Source organism: Lampetra fluviatilis, chromosome 26 (assembly GCF_964198595.1).
Source record: "Lampetra fluviatilis chromosome 26, kcLamFluv1.1, whole genome shotgun sequence".
In the NCBI taxonomy this organism is placed as follows: domain Eukaryota; kingdom Metazoa; phylum Chordata; class Hyperoartia; order Petromyzontiformes; family Petromyzontidae; genus Lampetra; species Lampetra fluviatilis.
Window position 1 is genome coordinate 5,188,301 of NC_136300.1, and position 20,960 is coordinate 5,209,260.

At 43.8% G+C, this 20,960-nt stretch overlaps 1 protein-coding gene across 1 annotated transcript; it reads left to right on the forward strand.

Annotated features, from left to right (window-relative positions):
* The first annotated feature begins 1,174 nt into the window (after positions 1–1,174).
* LOC144941992 (anillin-like) lies at positions 1,175–20,324 on the forward strand. Its single transcript, XM_078868581.1, is given in 25 exon segments — positions 1,175–1,266; positions 1,269–1,391; positions 4,719–4,866; positions 5,461–5,554; positions 5,714–5,841; positions 6,328–6,806; positions 7,184–7,283; positions 7,835–8,091; positions 8,514–8,615; positions 9,053–9,197; positions 9,389–9,771; positions 11,033–11,202; positions 11,888–12,029; positions 12,123–12,258; positions 13,358–13,549; positions 14,457–14,583; positions 14,967–15,015; positions 15,437–15,481; positions 15,720–15,755; positions 16,444–16,471; positions 17,088–17,191; positions 17,322–17,408; positions 18,131–18,238; positions 18,490–18,662; positions 19,445–20,324. Coding segments are annotated over 25 exon segments (3,558 nt in total). The 5' UTR covers positions 1,175–1,185; the 3' UTR covers positions 19,566–20,324.
* The last annotated feature ends 636 nt before the right edge of the window (positions 20,325–20,960 follow it).

The following is a 20,960-nucleotide window of genomic DNA, read 5'->3' on the forward strand; positions in this document are numbered from 1 at the left end:
ATTTGTATTTGATCTCGAAGTTCTAAGTTTGGATATCAATCAGCACTAACGTGCTTGGTTTTTGTTGGCAACATGTATTTAGATTATTTAGATCATTTTGCTGCTATACATTTCCACGCGATGAGACACTTTGTTAATAGCTCAGTGGTCTTTACCTGGTAAGATTAACAAAAATATGTTCGCTTTACACCATTGGAACCTCCTTTGCCAGTAGCTTAATCAATGTATACAAATTAAACGAACATGATAATTGTTTTTTTACCCTTTCATCTGGAAACAAAACTGACACCTTTTTTACAAGGAGTCATGTTTGCATTGACTACAATTCCTGCGGTCGGAATGCAAACAAAAAACACAAGTCTGATAATGTATGCACTGTCCTTGAAATTGATTGGTCCACACCCGAGACAGCTTTTCTTAGAGCTTAGTCTCACATGGTGTGACTCCTTGTAAAAAAAAGTGTCAGTTTTGTTGCCAGATAAAAGGGTAAAACAAAAATTATCATGTTCGTTTTATTGGTATACATTGTTTAAGTGATGTGTTTACTCCTATCGTGTATCGTTAGCTATCGTACCGTTCTGACCCTTCCCTCACCGGAACGTCTGTGAAAAAGAGCTTCACAGCTCATCGGATTCCTCCAATTTTTTCATTCGCCTAATGGCAATACATCTGCCCTACCTCTAGGTCAGGGGTCGGCAACCTACGGCTCCGGAGCCGCATGCGGCTCTTTACGGGCTGCTTCTTGACAATATGTACGTATGTACATAGATGCATTGCGGCTCTTGAAATACTGAATTTTGTACCGAATTGGAAAGAAATGGCTCTTCTTGTTATTTTGGTTGCCGACCCCTGCTCTAGGTGGTGGTGGTGGAGGGAAAACCCTCTGGTCTGGCAGCGGGCGCGCGGCGGTGGGGGGAGGAGGAGGCGGGGGGGTAATTAATAATAATTTATTTATTTTCTTAGGTTTTTTCGGTAAAGTCACGTAGGTAAAACATCAAAATTAATGAAAATAAAATAAAAATCACGACGTTTCGGAGGCAACACAAGTTTCCGTCATCAGGTGGGACCGTCACAGCCGGATTAGCTGCATCAAGCTTCAAATCTAGAATTATTTATTTATTCCCCACCACCCCCTCCCCCCACGAGGCGACGGTTTACTGACGTCACTCGGCGCGCTCGTGGCGCATGCGCAGTGCGGCCGCCCGCGGTTATTCAAACCGGAGCCGCCGCCTCAGACGTCTCAGCCGCCCTGAACGACGACGACGACTTCGAGACGAGACGGAGGATTTCCACTAAAACCACCACCATCACCACCACCCCTCTCCGATAGAGAATCCGACGGCATCTGCACGCGGACGCCGACTGTTACGCCGATGGACACCTTCACGCAGGTCGACAAAGTTGTTTAGCGCTCGCTCGCTCAGACGCTTGGTCCCTTTGGGGTTTTCGGAGTGAACGCGGCGTGCTGTGTGTACGTACGTGTGTGTACGTACGTGTGTGTACGTACGTGTGTGTACGTGTTGTGTGTACGTGGTGTGTGTACCTGTTGTGTGTGTGTGTACGTGTTGTGTGTATGTGCGTGTTGTGTGGCCTCAAGGTGCACATGGCCTGGCACAAGCGTCGTGGTGACGTCACCGCCACGTAGTGGCGAATGGCGGTTGTTGTTGTTCAACGAGTACCCGGTGTGGTCGTGTAAACATCGCCACTGGGGAGACAAAGGCGGCCGGGTGTGGTGCTGGCCACCCACCCCCTCGTGTGCCGTTCCGGCCTTCACAGCTGCTACTCGCTAACAGCGCCTGCCCCCTACAGTCTAAGGCCACACGGGGGATCTGTCTGGGACAATGTGCCGTGTTAGTTTGTTAACTTGCCGATTTGAGCATTAAATACGCGACGATTGAGCAACATTAACAAACATGTTCATGTTGTCTGTCGGCGTCGAGCGGTGAGATGCTCTTTGACGAGTTTGACGCCTTTACTGGCCTGGGGCTTTAAAGCTTCTGGTACTGTTTTAACGTAAAGTCACGAACGTTGTATAATAACATTTTTTATTTAAAGCTTTCGTGACTGCAGGGATTCATATTCTTGGTTATTTCGGTAAAGTCACGTAGAAGGGAAATAAAAAATATATAACTATAAAGCAATACAAATTTATATTATTTTATGATTTCCCTTCTACGTGACTTTACCGAAAGAACCGAGAATATGTTGTATAATTATTTATCAATCTGCTATCGCAAGGGTTAGGTGTTGGAATGTGACAATTACTTTACTGTTACATATCTCCCCGCAGTGTTTTTACAGGCTTAACCCAGAACTTTTAAAATTGCGAGTTGATGATTAGTTGATGGTAAATATTGTCGAGATGGTTTAGCGTCTGTGAATCCAGTCATTTGGTGAGTTTTAATCTATGTAAGTCGATCAATCCACCATCATCACCAACAACATCGATCATTACAATAAGCATGGGGCCAGCACCATCAGCTGGTGTGCAGGTAGGGGACTGGGTTGTTACAGGACCGATAAGTGCTCAAGCGACATGCTTGGGGTGAGACCCTTTATCCTAGAAGTGGCTTGATAATGTCTGATTGTTACAATGTAACTTCTTAGACTAAAGTTACCCATTGGTTGTCTTCGGTTGGAGAGACTGGGCTGACATCGGGACGTGATATTTCTCACCGGTTAAGACTGCACACAAGATACGGGCAGCCGCCCCTCTCTCGCCACAATGGGATCTTTTAAAATGTGACGTGTAGTACAGAATTTGTACTAAGTTAACATTGTACTATTTTATCAAGTGGAATTAAGACGTTTCTCAGTTAATGTTCTTATTGCTCAATGGTGTCTATTATCCATTTATGTAAAACTTTTAAGTACCTTTCTTTTAAATGGCTCTGTGCAACTTCGCCAAAACTAATATGTAACTTAGAGTTTACTCCCTACACGATGGTATGTATGTTTATCAAAAGCCAGCAGTGGCATTGTACATACAATATATTGTCGTATGATTTCGGTTGGAGTAATTAAGGAAGTATTTTCATAGGAGTGGTCGATCTGCATTAAACTTGGCACAAGAACCCTGATGGAAATGAAAAAGGCAGTGTGCTAGGGGCTGAAGTGACTGAAAGGCTTTGCTTGACGAGTGCTTCCTGTTTATACAACTGCTCGAGTTAAAACGTCAATCTGAGATTATATTTTTTTAAACATTACTGCTACTTTCTATGGTTACCTTTTATATTCGCACCGCAGTCAAAATTGTGCATGGACTAAATTCTGAACATTTGAATACAAAACGGATTACTGTGAGAAAATCAGAGACAAAAAGGTGTAACTGTAAGAAGTACGTACAACTTTGAAAAGGGTGACTTTTCCAATAAGGTATGGCTTTGATTTGACACGCTATGAGGTCACTCAATACAAGTTTTTGAATTGTTCGGCTTTGACAGATGGTTCCCATATTAGGAGATGCGCCACACTTTGCCGTTGAACGGTTAAGCTGGTTTGGGTGTGACTCCTGCAAAAGCTAAACATGCCACTTCTTTTTTACGCGGCATTATGAATTTCCTGGCATACGTTCAAACTCTGTGGAACTCTGAGACATGTAGCTTCTGAGCCATATAAGACGTTGCCGTTAAAGTGGCCAGTTGCATTCCTCACGTTCAAACTTTCGAAATACCATTGGGTCACACACAGCCTCGTTGTAATGGCTCAAATGTCAGTTTAGATCTTTTTTTCTTTTTTCCTATGAACTTTTTGTGAAGTTAAATTGTTTCTTTTAAATGTAATATATCTGTAAATACAATGCCTTTGTTGCAGCCTATTTGTTGTATCAGCTTCCATTTCACAAAACGGAATATTTTATTTTTACATTTAACTTCAGCATTGCCATGTACAAAGAAAATTGTGCAATCCTACAAAAGGGCAGTGGAGCATACAAGCAAACTACAAGAACATTTCAGTAGGTCTACATATATGGTTTGGTTTAATAATTTCTTGCTTAAAGGCCACGTTTGGTCTGTAAACAGTGAATCGGTGAATTGAACTTTCAGCTTCCCACTCCTCCACAACTGATAGCTGAACATTTCAAGGTGCAATCTTTGTGAAATGAAGGAGCCAAATACATTTTTAGCTTTAATTTAACCAGGTGAGGGGAAATTCAGAAAAAAAACAATCTTTTGCACAGGAAACGTAATAATGTGAGTGAAACAGAACATAAATGTAACATTCCAAGTATCCTATAGCAAACTACATGCATATGAAATAATTAATTGTGGTCTTTAACGTAAAACAAACATGAAAAAACAATTGCAGGTAGAGTGAAATTGAAATCTAATGTAACATTTCAAGAGAACAACAACAGCTGCAAATGCCACGGAATATCCAAAAGTGATGGTGTGTGCATCTGTAATCCAGTGCTTTGTTAGCAACTGTTGGTGGATCATACAGATGTACAGCCATTTGGCAATCAACTCGTGAATGATGGTTTTGCCATGCCGTGTGGGTCAGGTTTTCGAATTATCTTTCAAGATCTGACTCGGCACAATCCATGTAATTTGGTTATGTGCCCCAATTAAATACCTCGCTGAATGAGTTTTGAGAGATAGGCATTGCTGGATGCATTGTTATAGATGCGATTTGAAGGCAACCACACAGGTTGTAACGGCCATGCGTGTGACGATACTTTCTCTTCAATCGCTCTTCACTCCACCTCGGTCCTACAGAAGCTGCTGGAGCGAACGCGGGCGCGCCGTGAGCTGCTGCAGCAGAAGATGGCAGAGCAGGGCCTTGGTGAAGCTGCTTGCACCTCGCCCAGCAAGCGTGCCCGTGATCCGCTCACCGATACCGCCAACAGCAGTGGCCGCTCTCCTGGTGAGCAGTGTTTGTTTCGACTTGGGTGCCTGCTTGCTCACCTCCCATTAGGCCTTGACGTTTTTTTCAGTTGATCGTTGTGTGTGTATTTTGTTTTGTGTATCCTAAAAGTTTGCTCTTCCTGCAGTGGGAAAATGTCAGTGTCTCGTGAATCTGACATTTTCTTTGCTGTATTATCAGCTCCATGCCCAATTGATATTCACGCCCCTGTACATATTATATATCTCCAATTACTGCTCGGGCAACAAATGCAATTTCTCACCCCCCCCATAGATAGGTTGTGCCATGTTGCCTAAATACTTTGAGGAGCACTTAATATGATTTTGTAAATGAAATTTAATATTTAAAGAAACGCTTTGATCTAGCTTAAGACAATTTTAAGCCTTCAACTACAAAGAAATCATAATTTCTGGTAGAGAATTTAAACGTGAACAATGACCGAGTAAAAAAAAAAAATGGCATCACCACTTTTTACTTTTAATCTAAAACGAATGTACCTAGGGCTTGCTGTTAAACAAGCATATGCACATGTGTAGTGTCAATGAAGATGTCTCTAAGTCTTGTTATTCAGTCAAAACTATGGTTTTGTTTTAGCAGGAGTTGCTGACCTGGGAGGCTCCCCCCCTAAGAAGCGCTACTCAGGAGGGGGTGACACTGAGAATGTCCTCCCTCGAGATCCTGCACCCAGGTACACACAATTCATACACAGTGTTGTGATTGGTAAATTTGCTTAATGTGACTATTGGTGAAGTCAAGTATTATTTCCACAAAACTCATGCAATCTGACACCTCGATGAATAGGGGACATTCACCCACACTGCTTGTGTCTCTGCTTAAAACATTCTAGGGCCCAACCCATGCCTGAGAAAGCAGAGACGACGCATGATCCGGGAGTTTTCACACATCTGGCTTCTGGCTCGGTGAAGACGCGCATGCAGAAACTGGCCGAGCAAAGACGCTACTGGGATGGAGATGGTGAGAGACTTGCAGTCTGGGGATAACATTTCTAAACGTGGTGCAATGCAGTGGTGGCTTTTACATGAGTAAATTAATCTTATGTATTGTAGCCTGTATATGTACATTGACCACCATAATAAGCTTTATACTGACATAAAGCTGGCTGGATATGTGTGTGATGTATTAACAAGTATGCATTGCTTAATATATTCAAGAAAACCTCACTATATTCCGCAAACCTTATTTTAGAAGGGTCGTGCATCTGTTATCTTTGGGAATTTTTGTGTGTGTTTTGGGTGTGGGAGGATACTTGAGGAAGCCCATGCATATGAAGAGATAACACACAAAGGTCCACACAGATGGGTTGGCAATGTTGGTTGCCATACCTGTGGCCTAGCATTGTTAACAAGGTTTATACGTTTGTTTGAGCCTCTGCTCCAATGAACTGGATTACAGGTGTGTGTGCAACCTGATGTCGTCTTTTATCCATCACTATTCGCGCAGCCCCAGATGAAAGTGCAAGCGTCTCTTCGCCTGTGTCCTTCAATCATTCGAGAGCCGCCTTGGTAGCACCGCCTAATGATCAGCCAGATGCTACTGGGCGACCCTCTCACAGTGCCGCGAAGTCCCGTCTGGCCAACCTAGCCGCCACCATCAACACCTGGGAGGACGACCTCGGCCATGGCGCCGCTGCCAGCAGCAATGGGGACGTCACTTCCACCGCAAACAAGCCAAAGCCGGCAACTGCCACTAAGATCAAAGGGAGCGTGACCGCAGCCAAACCCCCTGTGGCAGCCACTCGCACCACCGTGGGCAGAACCCCAGATAAGACTCCTGTCAAGGTGGGCATGACCAAGTCGGCAAGTGGGAACGTGGCACTAGCGACTGTGAGGGCTGCCACCCCGGAGAGACCATACAGTTCCCTCGACAGGTCCAAGCCAGCCGTGTCCACTGCTGCGGCAAGGCAGGAGTCGCAGCCCCAGGTGATGAATACTTTGAAGCCGTTAACATCTGCAATAACACTAATGAACTTAAATTTCAGGAAATGGGCCTTCTGAACAGATTTCAGAAATGGAGAATATTTTAAATAGTCGACACAATTTTACAAGTTTTCTGTAAAACTGAAAGAGCAGTGGCAACATTTCAATGTGTATAAATGAAAGGAGATTTAACGGAAGTGCCGTAAACTAAGATTATTTTAACAGATATTGGGTACAATATTTTTAGTAAAACGGTAAGAAATTAATGGTTGATGTTAGTCTCAGAAATGTTCTCGAACAGTGCAACGCCTCATGTGGGGATTAAATTCGACAGCGTAGGAAAGTACATGCTGAGGTCTTCTAATTTTTTCGTGCTGCAGAAATCGCAGGCGACCACTCCCTCGCAGGCACGACCGATTGTGAACAAGACCATCAACCCGGGCACTCCAGCGCAGACCGTCTCTACGCCATCCACACCTGGTCTTTATTTCTTGTTTTTATATTTTCACCATTACTCTTAGACAATTTAAATGAGGTGTGATGGTACTTGGGGTATGATTTTACTTGAATATTGTTTAAAGCACCACATTGCTTTGTGTAACCACCAATGTGCTGTGTATTGGATTAATATAACTAATAATATCTGATGAACACCTTTTTAGAGTGAACGACAGAGTGTGTGTCAATGTGCGTGACCAGTTTGAAACTCGGAGCAGTCACTGAATTCAACTAAGATATTTAGGATTTGGTGGAATGCAGTTAATGAAAATTGTGCGGTTTGCGCGTGGGGAAATGAGGGCGCCACGCTGGCGAGATGTGTAACTACCTCATCTAAACTGGAGGTTGTGGTTTTGATCCTAACCCTGACACTTGTATATTTGGATTTGGCATGTTCTCCCCGTGACCGCGTGAATTTTTCTACGGGTCCTCCGGTTTTTCCCTCCACATTAATAAAAAAATCGTTTAGTTTCCATGGGATATAACACTAACATTAGCTATGAACTTTTTGTTTGGGTCACTCAACCGCGCAGCCAACGGCTCGGGCGTGAAGACTTTCCGCGAGCGCTTCGAGGAACGCTGCCAGCAGCAGAAAGCAGCCGGACTCACCCCGACGTCGTCGTTGACACCGTCTGCAGTCCAGTCCGTGACCCCCACCGTGACTGGCCATGCTGCTGGGGGCCGCACCATCACGGTGGCACCGGGGGATGGCACGCGTGCGCTGCACGACCGCTTTCGACACGGGCAGGGAGAGACAGCTGCAGCCTCGCACGCCGACAAACTTAAGCAGGTGCTCTTGGGCCGCGGTTCAATAGTACATTTAATTCAAAACAATTCTATCATGAATTATATACTGGTTTTTGAGGTTACCTTAATGGTATACTGCACCTATTTTTGGTGGTGTCCATGATGAGTCTTTGAAATGCATTTCCACTTTGACGCATGAAATGCATATTTTGTTTTTAACTGTTGAATGATATCCCTTGGTAATCATTTACTTATGGAGTTGTATTATTGAGACTTAGTTGATGGCAGTTTTCGTAATTTTTTATTGGGGCTTTGACATTGACACTAAGTTTTTCTGAAGCCTAACCTTTCATGGGTTTATAATATCCACTTTATAGCGTTGTTTTGCCATCACAGGCTGCTGAGAAGTAAAGGCTGTCAACACCTTGGCTTAAACATTCTGCTTTTGCATTTCCTCTGTTGTAGGAGCGAGAGCAAGAGCTAGCCATGATCAGGAATCGCTTCCAAAAAGGCAGCGTGTGGGCCAATGAGAAGAAGGTGCCCGTCAGTGATGCCACCTCGGACAAGGTAGTGCATGGCTGGGCATTCTTGGAGCTTCGTGGTTAAGTGTCGGTGCATTAGACTATTTTTTAATGTGCCTTTGAGTTAGGTCATGCAAGGCTCCAGTGTTTGTTATCATTCTGTGGTGGCTCATGGTTGCGGTTTCTGAAGGCTACAAACTCAATTTAAGTTTATTCAGACTTGTGCAAGTTAATTTGTGATTGAAATGTAAAACAACATGTGATAATGTAACTCCTGGGAAAATAGTGGACTACGTCTCCTGTCCTATGGCAAATATTAATTAAGCTTCTACCATCACATAGGTTTTAAATGTAATCCCCTTGTATGCATCAACTAAGTTTTTAACATTTAGGACGTTTGTTACCACCTTAAACTGGATCCATTATTTATCTGCCACTATTGTTTCAATTATGGTATTAATGGCAGCTGCATGGGATTGGCAGGGTTCTTCGGTTGTAGCCGGAGGCTCCGTGGCCAAGGCTCCAGTCACACCAGCACGTGAAGGCAACGGGCAAAAGTCTGTAGAGACTGTCCAGCGTTCCAATGCCTTGGCATCCCCAGCCACTGCAGTACAGAAAACACCCGCAGGTAAACTTGCATTTATCTATAATAATCAATTACATGACAGTAATTAATTGGACGTATTCTGCTACAGCAGTTTATTTTAGTTTTATTGCATTGTAATGAATTTTGATTATTCGCCATGAGATGGTGTTGAAATGGATTGAGGTGCAAGCATCTGCATGCCTTTTGGGTGACTGGAGTGATAATTTTTCTAGGGACAGAATCCACCAGCGACGATGCAGAGCCCGGACGCCGGGTGCGGTTTGCCTCCGAGACGGAGAAATTGGGACCCGAGTCGACTGGGGATTCTGATATCGACAGCAGAGGCTGCCAGTCCAGTAATGACGTCAGCGACAGCGAGGAGGAAGAGGAGAACAACTCTGGCGTGATCGACGAATTATTTGAGGATCTGCTGGATGACGTGGTCGAAGGGAGCGAAACTAAAGGGACAGTGGAAACGAGAGGAGAGGTGACGACGGCGCTCTCCAAGGAGGCGGCCAGTGGCGAGAAGAAGAACCAGGAGAGTGAGGACGAGCTGGAGGTGTCGTCTATGTCACTGCTGTCAGAGTCGATCAACACGGCAGTGCACAGTCCCGAGGTTCGCTGCTTTTGTTGATTGTGTCGACCTGATATCCCATGTTGCTCCTTTTGCCGTTTGAGTGTTTGTAAGTGCGTGAATTTGTGTTCTATTGCCATTATGTAACTGGTGCCCACTGCCTTCCCTTTACACATTATCCTTACAGGAGATGTAATTTTAGTAATTTAATAGATGGTTGAAAAGGTCTCCATTAGAAATAGTAATTGTTCGTAACACCACACAGATATTGATTATATGCGACTACATATAAAGAGAAGGATGTGTGGCCAGTAGGAGAGGGAACATTAGGGTGCCACTGTTGCGAGATGTTATCTCCCTCGCCTGGTATGCAGGAGGCCGTGGGTTCGGTCCCGACCCTGATGCCTGTATATTTGGAGTTTTTATGTTTTCCCCGTGGTCGCGTGGATCTTTATCTGGGTCTAAACATGCACTTAGTTGATTTGTCTGCTACTATACATTCCCACTATATGATTAAGCAATGTTGTTGGGATTTTATTTGTGGCCAGGTTGCTTCTGAACAATAGGGAATAGCTCTGTTGGCTCTATTGATGGTGAAAGATTAGTTGGGTGTATGGTAAGAAGGAAGGCAGCAGTTGGGTGGTTGACAAGGGGTGTAATCGTTGCCATCAGTATTGTGAATATACAATACTTCATAAAGGATAAAATATTTAAACCTTTTAAAATGGGAAATCTATAAAATATAAATGATGTGCATGCTGTATCTACATACATTTTTCAGTTTATGCATATATGTTTGGAAATAGGATAAACAATTGTATATTTGACAATATTTTAAAAAATCCAAACATGCATTAATCTACTCTTTCTACAGTCCCAGTTAGAATGTTTTCCACGGCTGAATGTTCTTATACAATTTTTATACGTTCATTCGGCTGAGTGGTGCAGGGGATAGAGCCCACCACTTATAATCGGAACATTATGGTCTCAAATCTTGGATATTGGTCTTTTTCCCTGTAAGTTGATACAAAAATAAGTGCCACTTTGTGGAAAGTCATGATTGGATTTCTTTTAGATAGCCCGAACCCCATGGTGGAAATTGAAAATTTTCACAACTGGCTCAGAGCTGCACACCGGAGATGAACATTGGCAATGTGCACATTTTCCAGGAGAAAATTAGACCATTTCAGTTTAATGAGCAATAGTCATTCCTGTGGGTAATTCCGGGCAGCATATCGATGGAATTGCCACTGCGTTATTGGGGGGATGGTGACGTTGTTTCTATCTGGGCCCACCACTCCAGCAAAAGATTCTGATGTCGTCTCCGTTGCCGCCGAGCTCGGCAAAGAGCCCCAGTGCCCCCTGCAGCCCCGAGGTTCCGCCCGCAGCACGGAGAAACACGAGGGCTCGCCTGCGCCGCTCGGGCTCCCTGGATAGCCTCGTGCCCTCTGAGGAGCCCCGGCTGCTGTACAGGTGCGTGTGTGCCGTCTCTCCTGGGTGCTGCCGTTTGTCGACTGTTGAGGGGTATGAAGCGTCGTGTGTATGTTGATGAACTGCGAGCACGCGTTGTGTTTGTTGGGTTGAATTGTGATTTAAAATGAACAGAGGCATTTATTGTGAATTAGGTATTCATAATGAAATTATGTAAATGAAAGTTTTTACTTGATTTTTTTATGTACAGGTATTAGGCATCTTGCAACTATTCCTTACCACAATTTGGTGAATTTCAAGATTTGGGTCACTTTGATTCAAGAATGGATTCTTATTTTGTCATTGTGGTACATGTAGAATATCTTGTTGCAAGGTTTTAATGAACCTGATATTTTCATGGGCAAATCACATACATTCTTTATAAATAAGTAACCTATCCTTGCACATGCGATTTGATGTGGGCTTTGAGCTCAAGACTTTACTTTAAATCATGAATTGTTACATGCCGAACAGGTATTTGGCTTTTTTCACACTGGCTAACAATGAAATGTGTTTATCAGGCGGTAAATAATTATATTATTTGCATTGTTGAAGTCACCCCGAACACAAACATCACTTACTAACTATTATAGCTATTATAGCACAAATACGTTTAGAAGTGTGTGTGTGTAATTGATTACAGCGACATGTTTGTCTCTTCCTGTAATTTTTGTTACGTGTGCTGCAGCATTGACGCATACCGGAGCCAGCGTATGAGCTTGCACCGCCGCTCACCCGTCAAGCAGGCTTCACCGCGTCGGAACAACGTCAGGGCCGAGGAGCGTCCCAAGAACTCCCCGCGTGTTTTTTCCCTCCGGGAGCGCCTGCACGTACGTTGGCGCCTCCATAGCAGCAATGCGCAGTAACCGTGCTATAATCTCCTGTACTTACACATGCTTTGTGCGTGCCTGGTATGCGTACAGCTGTTGACCAATGAGGTGAACAGCCAGCAAAGCATCATGCAGCAGGCACGCACGGCGCTCGGCTGCTGCGTGGACGAGGACCACGGCAAGGGCTCTTTGGAGGAGGCAGAAGCTGAGAGGCTGTTACTCATTTCCAGTAAATACGCCTTTCGTTCGTTTGTGTCATTTGTATTTGCACGCAGCATACAGGGCACTGGGGGGGGGGGGGTGTCATTGGAACTGTATTGGAACGAAAAGGACCAAGCTCTCCAAATATTTTCACTTGATGAAAACCGTGCAAAGCTTAGTTAATTTTGAACTTCTAAACATAATTTAAATGGTGTGTGACCTACTTGGCTTCGCGTTTCATATTTTTTACATTTTTAGTGTAGCGGGATACCCAAATGGTATGGAAGTGACCGTTTGGCCAAGACTTGATATAATGTGAGAAGAATGAGCCCGGTAATCACTGAAACCCAGGGTTCGAATCCATGTAACTCTCTGATTAAACTGTTTTTCATGTGGAGTGTCTTAATGGTTTCACCATGGTCACCAATGACTGCACATAAATAAACATAATGTTACATTATTTTTGTCACTTAATATTGCTTAATCCAACTCTGAAAATTAAAAAAGGTGTGCTTATTGACGTGCAAATATTTTTTTTCAGGGCAAATACAGGTATGCTAGTGTGTGATAAAAGAGTTGTAAGAAGAAACTTCAACAGTAGCTATGTGATGCCATCTTTCAGAGCTTTTCTCTGATGTATGTTTGTGCTGGCTGTAGGAGTTCCGTCAAGATATTTATTTGTCTTATGACGCTGATAGTCCAATTAGAAAAATAATCATAAAATATACAGGGTGCTTTAAAATATTTTTAACACTTATGAGACTATCGTTTTTAATGGAAAAAGAATGAATAATACACTAACATGATAACAAATGTATGTTAATAGCTTCAAAAAGTCAGTCTCCACTTGTTTGCCATCATTGTCAACGCGTGGCTGGAATCTTCTCCAGGTGGTCTCCAGAGCCCGGAGGCACATTTTTCGTGGTGTTGTTGCAAATTCTCAGAAGTGTTAACATTTTTTTTAAGCACCCTGTACTGAGTTATCCTCGTGTAGGAACAATGTATTTTAATTCAACAGACTCCGATAAGTGACGTTATCACAGGGACAGCCGCCTGCATTGTTGCCAATGGAACATGCACATAAATGCCTTCCTAATCTGTGCTGTCCTCTATCCTGCGGCCTATAGCGGAGAAGCACCAGGCTTTACTCGCGGAGCTGAATCGGCTGAAGGCCAATGCGAGCGCACGCTCAGGTGGCCGTGGTGGAACCGGCACAACGCCGGGGGAACAGACTGCCCCGTGTCGAGGATCAGTCTTCATCTCCGACATCCGACTGCCTCTGAAGCCCGAGTTTGTGTGCGTTCTCGCCTCCCGGCCAGGTGAGACCCTCGTAAAGCCTCGGAGAAGTTAAGTCGTCCCTCCCTGCCACGTTCGCTGCTATGTTGCTGTGCACTTTTGGTGAGTGGCATTACAGTAAAATCTCAGCTATGCAGACTCATTTGGTGGAGTTCTGGTCTTCTGGCTCGCTGAAAAGTCTGGCTCGTTGCGATTTCAATAAAAAGAAAATCGATGTAAAAAAATAGTGCTCGCATGTATGTGTATCGCATATACACGTGCTGTACAGTCACCGTGTACAGACCATGGGGAGCGGTAGTGTAGCGGTTAGCGTGCTGTGCTTTGAACCCGGCGACCCGGGTACGATTCCCACTCACTGCCAACACCAGTGACGATTATCTGAACTGGTCCTTAGCCTCAAATGAGTACCTGGTGCGATGTGTAAACATCACCACTGGGGAGACGAAGGCGGTCGGGCGTGGTGCTGGCCACCCACCCCCTCGTGTACCGTTCCGGCCTTCACAGGTGCTCGCTAACAGCACTTGCCCCTACAGTCTGCTAAGTCTATAAGGGGGATCTTTGTCTTTGTACAGACCAAAACAAGAACTCGTGTGCTGTGTACAGTATTGTAGTTTTGTCAGTCAGTCTGAGGGTACGAGAATTCATCTGCCACCCATGCCCCACCGCCCACCCATATCACCCATTACCACCTTGAATAGAGGGGCCATTGCCTAAACCATCGCCTATGATATATATATCCTCATTAGGGCAGTGTTATTTATGAATTTTAATTGTTAGTTGTATTGGCACTTTATTTATTTCCCAATTCCTAAGTATTACAATACACTTGACAGTCAAACAAAAACCTGCAGAAACCTAGTGTTCTTTGCAGTTGGAACTTAACTAAAGGACAAATGTAATTATTGACCTGTTTGTGTCTCGTTTGGCCAGACCAAAGCAGTTACTACTTTGTGGTGCTGCTACGTCAGGGTGCTGAAAACATTGTGGCAACGCCACTTGTGGCTGCTCACTCGCCGCCCAATGGGGACACGTTGACTTTCCCCACAACGTTCACCGTGTGAGTACTTTGCCTGTGTCTCGTGTCCCTTGGTCGCCTGCCCTAAGACAAGTGTTTTTTTTATTTCCTTGTGATTAGACGGTTTTAGTAAGGTATGTACACAGGATTGCAGCCTTGTTCCAGTATCTTGTTAGTGCAGAGAAAAATTCACGTGGCAGAGCATTCAACCTCTAGAATATTCCCTAAGCTAGAATGAGCTGCCACGATCTGTAAGGGAGGCTCCCTCTTGCCATTTCTGAAGTATATTTTATGATATAGCGTTTACACTTGTAAATGTTGTATGTTTAATTTCAGGTTAAGTTATTTAAAATGAGAGGTCACAGCATGAATTATAAATGATGGGTTTTAATTGCCTGATCTCTTGTGGTTTTATTTCCCTTTAGGCAAGATGTTGGAAGTGACTTTGGAATTTCCTTGGAGGTTTATTGCTTGGTAAGATAATTATATTCTTGCACTGAGGTGTAATTTAATCTTCATAGGCGCATGAATGCATATATACTTGTCCATTTTACTTCGGTGTCATAAAATGTATGTATGTTGAATATCTTTCACCATACGTCGCCGGCTGTGCTAATTGGAGGTGCGGGGGTTGCACTCCTCAAATGTACCATCTCCTTTTAAGTCTGTGTACAAAATTTCGATTTAAAGCTTTCGTGACTGCAGGGATTCATATTCTTGATTCTTTCGGTAAAGTCACATAGAAGGGAAATAATAAAATAATATGTATATATATATATAGTGTGTGTACAGTTTATTTTTGCATTCATTTGGGTAATTATCGAGATACAATCACGTTTGATTATGTTAGCTGCCCTTCCTCAATATTAACTGTCTTGAACAATATTATTTTCAGAGTCAGAAGAAAGACGCCAATGTTCCTGAAAAGAAAAAGGCAAAGGTGAGATTGAGGGGGGAAAAAAAACCCATGAAGACACTGATACGTTTGCCCCCAACTAAATTCCAAAGTACATTGATACATTTACATGCTAGTATGTAAGTACAGCTGTTGATGTTGCCATTGCAATTCAGTTAATGAGCCTCAGTAGACTGCCTGCGTAGTTGATTATGATGTAAAGTGAAGTTTCCATGTTCAGTGCTCCTCAATGTGATGCTTGGTTGATTTGTTTTACACACAGGGTCTTACACCAAAAAAGCTCTTGTCTTCAATCACGGTGAGTTGCCTCTACTGTAGCAGAATTTACTGTTTCTGGTGGAGGTGGTCCTTGGATATCTCCACTAGCTCTCAGTCATTCCTGAGTCCACTCTAAGATCATATCACACTGTTTTCAAGGTTTACTAATGGACGCGCTTTCTTTCCTCTGTTATCTTGCTCTACTCCCATTCACATACTTTTTACTCCAGAAATGAAAGCCGATGGGCAAAACCCTCAATGAACCTTCACTGCATGCATTGTCTGGATTTTCCTTCTCACGATGTGTTGCTGCCCCCCTGCACCCTATTCTTTGTCCAGGCTGTTTTTTTCAATTGTACCACACTTATTTTTTTAATATAGAGTTGTTGTTTTGTCCCAGTAATGTACGTCCTTTTTTTGCAGCAGCAGTTGTATTCAGAGACGAAATAAAATCCAAATTGTACCGTTTATTATAAAATGGCAATGTATTTTAGTTACAAATGTATTGTATTTAATTATAAATGGATTCTAATAGCAATGCTGTATCACAGTTTGTGTTGTTCATGGTAATGCAACCAAGTATACGGCACTGTTAATTGCTAACTTGAGAATGTTTTATTACAGTAGATTACGATTTTTTATGTGATGTGCCCCCAACAACAATTAATGTTTTATGTATAATGTCTGTGTGATGTCTTCTTTCATGTATCATTTTTTTGTTTTTGCAGAAAAGTGGCAGTAATTTGCATTCTCCATGTAAGTATTTCAAATGGTCTTGTTTGTAATGCAGTCCATCAATATGCAGTACAAGCTGTGGATTGGAAGGACCATAGTTTGGTCATGATTTGACTTCTCTTTTGCATTCCATAAAACCCCGCAAATTGCTTTGTGTAAAGCCTGTCATCTTTGACAAGTTTACTGTCCTGTTGAACCGTGATCACTATATTTACTGGCTTAAAAGACACTTTATAATGGATGACCGTATACTGTGTTTTAGTAATCACAAGAGGCTCTTCAAAACTGATTGGAATGCAACGTATAAAACCTTGCGCTGCGGCAGTGTGTAATAATATGATTGAAAATTAACTGAGGACAGTCCAAGTCTCAAGACTGTCACGTGGTTTTTGCATTGGGTTGTATTGCAAATACAGTCGGGAAGAACCTGGGCTAAAGCTGGAATATTCAACATGTTTCTCCATGGCAATATTTGCTGCTCCATGCCTATAACAGCTGACGGCAAACCCTGGCCAGTCACCCATACAAGTACAAACCAGGCTCAAACCTCTGCTTAACTTCCCAAATCTGATGATATGGGACTTATTGAAGATGATTTAGTAGAAGATGATGAGGCCCGGTGTTGTTTGTGTTGCAGCCATCGTGATTGGTGGGGGCACGAGGCCCAGTGGCTTCGTCCTAGTTGGTTCCCACCGCCTCTGCCTCTCCTCTGTCGGGCAAGCCAAATTTCCACTGGAAAAGGTAACTCGTGAAAGTGGCTATAATTCGAGTCACTTCTAGCCGTTGCACACTCAACCCTATGCTTTATTTATTGCTCGCACAATCATAAAAAATATTCACGTGTTGGATTAATAAGGTGCTTTTGCCTCAGGTGCAGCGAATGTCGCCCCTGGAGGGAAACGTCTATTTGAAGTTCCAGTGCCGCGTTGACTCGAGTGTGGAGGAGCGAGGCTTCTTGGTACGACCTTTCTGTATGCCCCCACTGCTTTCTTAAAACCACAAGCATCATTGCTGCATAAGTTAGTATTGGTGTTAGTCATACATGTGCTCAGTAGGGGCTTGCAAAGTGATAACCAAAATGGTTAGTGCACTGTGTTATTATAATTTCACTTGTTTACCTTGGGAAGCCTGACCTGAGTGCTTCTCATTCCAGAGGCTCCTGCCAATGATTCCAGTAGTCCTGGTTTTATTCCTGGCCGTGCATATTGTACACTAGGTTGCTTCAACTGGTGATGAAGCATGGCTATATGTATCCCGGTAAGGCTCTTGGAGTGGCCCGCTTAGCTATGATCCGCCGAGACGTAAACTGATACGTATAAGTGAGATGAAGAGGTAAAGGGGAGGAGACACCTTTCGAGACGAGGGGTCAAGATTATTACTCGCATGTACAGGCGTTCTTACGTAATTACGTCATATGACGTAACGACTGCACACGTGACCTGAGTCCACCAGCACACGTACATTTTATAATGTGGCCCGCCAAACAATTGTCGGTGAACCCTGTTGTAAATTGTTGCAAATTGGTATCTGAACTTTCTCTGGTAGTAGTTCATCTGGTGCAGTCTCATTAATATAAACACTGGTGAGATAAAAATTCAGACCTGGTCGAAAAATATTTCATAAGTGCTTGCTCCATCAGATTATGCAACAAATGGAAAATCTTTGTGTGCTGTGGTGCAGACGATGTTTGAAGAGGTGAGTGGGTTTGGAGCATGGCACCGGCGTTGGTGCGTGCTGTCCGGGAATTGCCTCTCCTACTGGACCTATCCAGATGATGAGAAGAGGAAGGTGGGTCCTTATGCATTTTCTGATATCTAAGTATTGTGTAGATAATTAGCAGATCATCAATATTTCATGTGTATATGTGGAGTATTCCTCCTAAACCGCTCTAGTGGAGGGATCAGAGTGATGTGTTCTAGTTTATGGATGTGAGTGAGGAATTGTCAGTGGAATTGGATTTATTAGTGCAGGACGACCTTGTTATACAGTATAGCCATCTCAGGCAGCACCTGCTTGCACCCCACGCTTGTGCCGGGCAGGATCCGATGGCACGTGTGAACCTGGCGACCTGCGTGAACCGGCGCGTGGAGCCCGTGAACCGCGAGTTTTGCGCGCGCCAACACACGCTGGAACTGGTGACGGTGCGCTCCCAGCACCCCGACGACCGCGAGACGCTCACCACGCACATGCGCAACCGTCAGTGCGTGACCAAGTAAGTTCAATAGCAGACCGGGAGCAACAGGAGAGCTTCACCATTCTTGCCCGATGAAGCTGATTGTAATTATCAGCGAAACGTCGTACTCAAATTTCAAAAATGCTGTTGATTCTCTCTTCAGCACACCGGTGGGCTAAAGAAGTGAATTATTTTGTCCTTTGAAAAACGTGACACATTTTTTACTGTTTGGCCGTGTCGGGTGGTGGAGGGTTACGACACATTTATAAATAACGCGATCTGATCCAAAAACCTATATTATGAATAATATTAGTCGCGAAAGCGTACGTGTTAACTTGACGGTGGCACCACTTCCGTAGCTAATGCATCACTGAGACCAGCAGCAGTAGGAGCTGGCTCTCATTACTGATGTCACGTCATAGAACTTAAGCGACCGCATATGGGCAGTGTTGAACAAGCAAGCATGGATAGAACACCCTTCACTGTTGTTGGTAACACTGCCTTATAATTGTGTAATCGGATGTGGCCTTGTATATTCTTAAATATTAGTCTCAATATGTCACTGTTGTGCAAGTGCTAAAGATGATAGTGCTGATGTTATTGCCTTGACTTTAAAGTCTTAGATGAACTACAGGTTCAATTAGTGTGCATTGGCAGTAGATTGATCAGTGCAACTAGTGTGTGTTACTCATTAATTATATGATCACGTTTCCACCACTTTATAGTCATTAAGCCACCTAAGGTACCTGAATCTGAACATGCCACCTCGAACCAGGGCCAAATGCAGTGACTGACACTGGCCCTCTTGTGGTGGGTGTTAGGAACTGGCTATCGGCAGACTCGCGGGACGAGAGGAACCTGTGGATGGAGAAGTTCAACCAGGTGCTGATGAATTTACGCACCTGGCAGCCAGAGGCCTGCGCCGGGGCTGCCACTCGCTGAGCTCAACCACAGCTATCGCCAACCATTTAGCTGAGACACACTACCCTGGCCAAGCCGGACCTGAGTGAGTAGAGGGAAAAGTACCCCCTGGCGTTTGAGCCTGTGTGGGCTCAATAGCCAAGGGGGATACTCGCTATAGTTGGACTTAACCAACTGTTGTACAGACTCAGCCCGATTTAGCCAAACATAGCCTTACCAAACATTACCTGGCCTGAGATTGTTGCAGCCTTTATTTCGCAAAGCTTTCTGTTGGCCAGGCGTTGCAGAGCCACTTGTAATCAACGGTGAACTGTTATACTTGCCGAGCAGACATTGCTTTATTGTGCACATTTACGAGTGGTTTAGCTTGAAACTGTAGTTGACGGGAAGATTCGGAAACCCATGTGCATACATCACGGATACGGGACACGATGCACTGCTGCCTTGATGATTCATAGCTGTACGGTCACACGTGCTTGAAGCTCACAAAGATTGCTCAAATTATGCCTGCATCGCGTGTGTGCTTTGCCGCTAACTTAAGCCGTGTACACGGGGGTATTGGTGCTAAGCTTGGTCAACATTGGCTGAGCTAGACCTGTATGGTTCACCATGGACACTCCCGTGTGCCTCGGATGCTCCCTGCTGTCAGGGCATCTTGTTCCACTTTTCTGTCTTTACTGTGTGCTTGGATAGTTTATCGTTTTTTTTACAAAGTATACAATTATTCAAAGGGGCAGTATTACAGTAGTATACTGCAGCTCAATTCTTTGAGATCTTTTTCTATTTGTGTTTTCAAAACTCTTACAATTATATTGACATGCTATGAGGTGAAATGTCCATAAGTGTTGTGTTTCAGTGCCAAGCTCACTGCTTCTGAACCTATGAGTAACAGATAAGTCTCCATTTGCCATATATATTTAACTGGATATGGTATGCGATAACCCACATGAGCGTAAATTCAAAATTTATACTTTTGCAAAAAATTAAAACGGTAAACCTTTGCACTAATTTACGCGCTGTAACATGTACAACACTTTAAACGTGTGCACACCTTTCATACTTGGTTTTGCACTGGAAAAGCCATGTGAATGTCCACACAATATGCGCTCGACCGAATATTTTTCAAAGCACATACGTTTAACAATTACTTGCTGCGTACAGCCACATTTAATGATTGCATGTGGCTTTGGGTGTGCAGATATATATTTAGTGGGGAGCAGTAGTGTAGTGGTTGGCGTGCTGCGCTACGAACCTTTCACCCGAGTTCAATTCCCGCTCATGGCCAACACCAGTTACAATTATCTGAACCGGTCTTGGGCCTCGCTAGGTCATCTCGGCCTCAAATGATTATCTGGTGCAATGTGTAAAAACATTGCCACTGGGAAGACAAAGTTGGTCGGGTGTAGTACTGGCTCC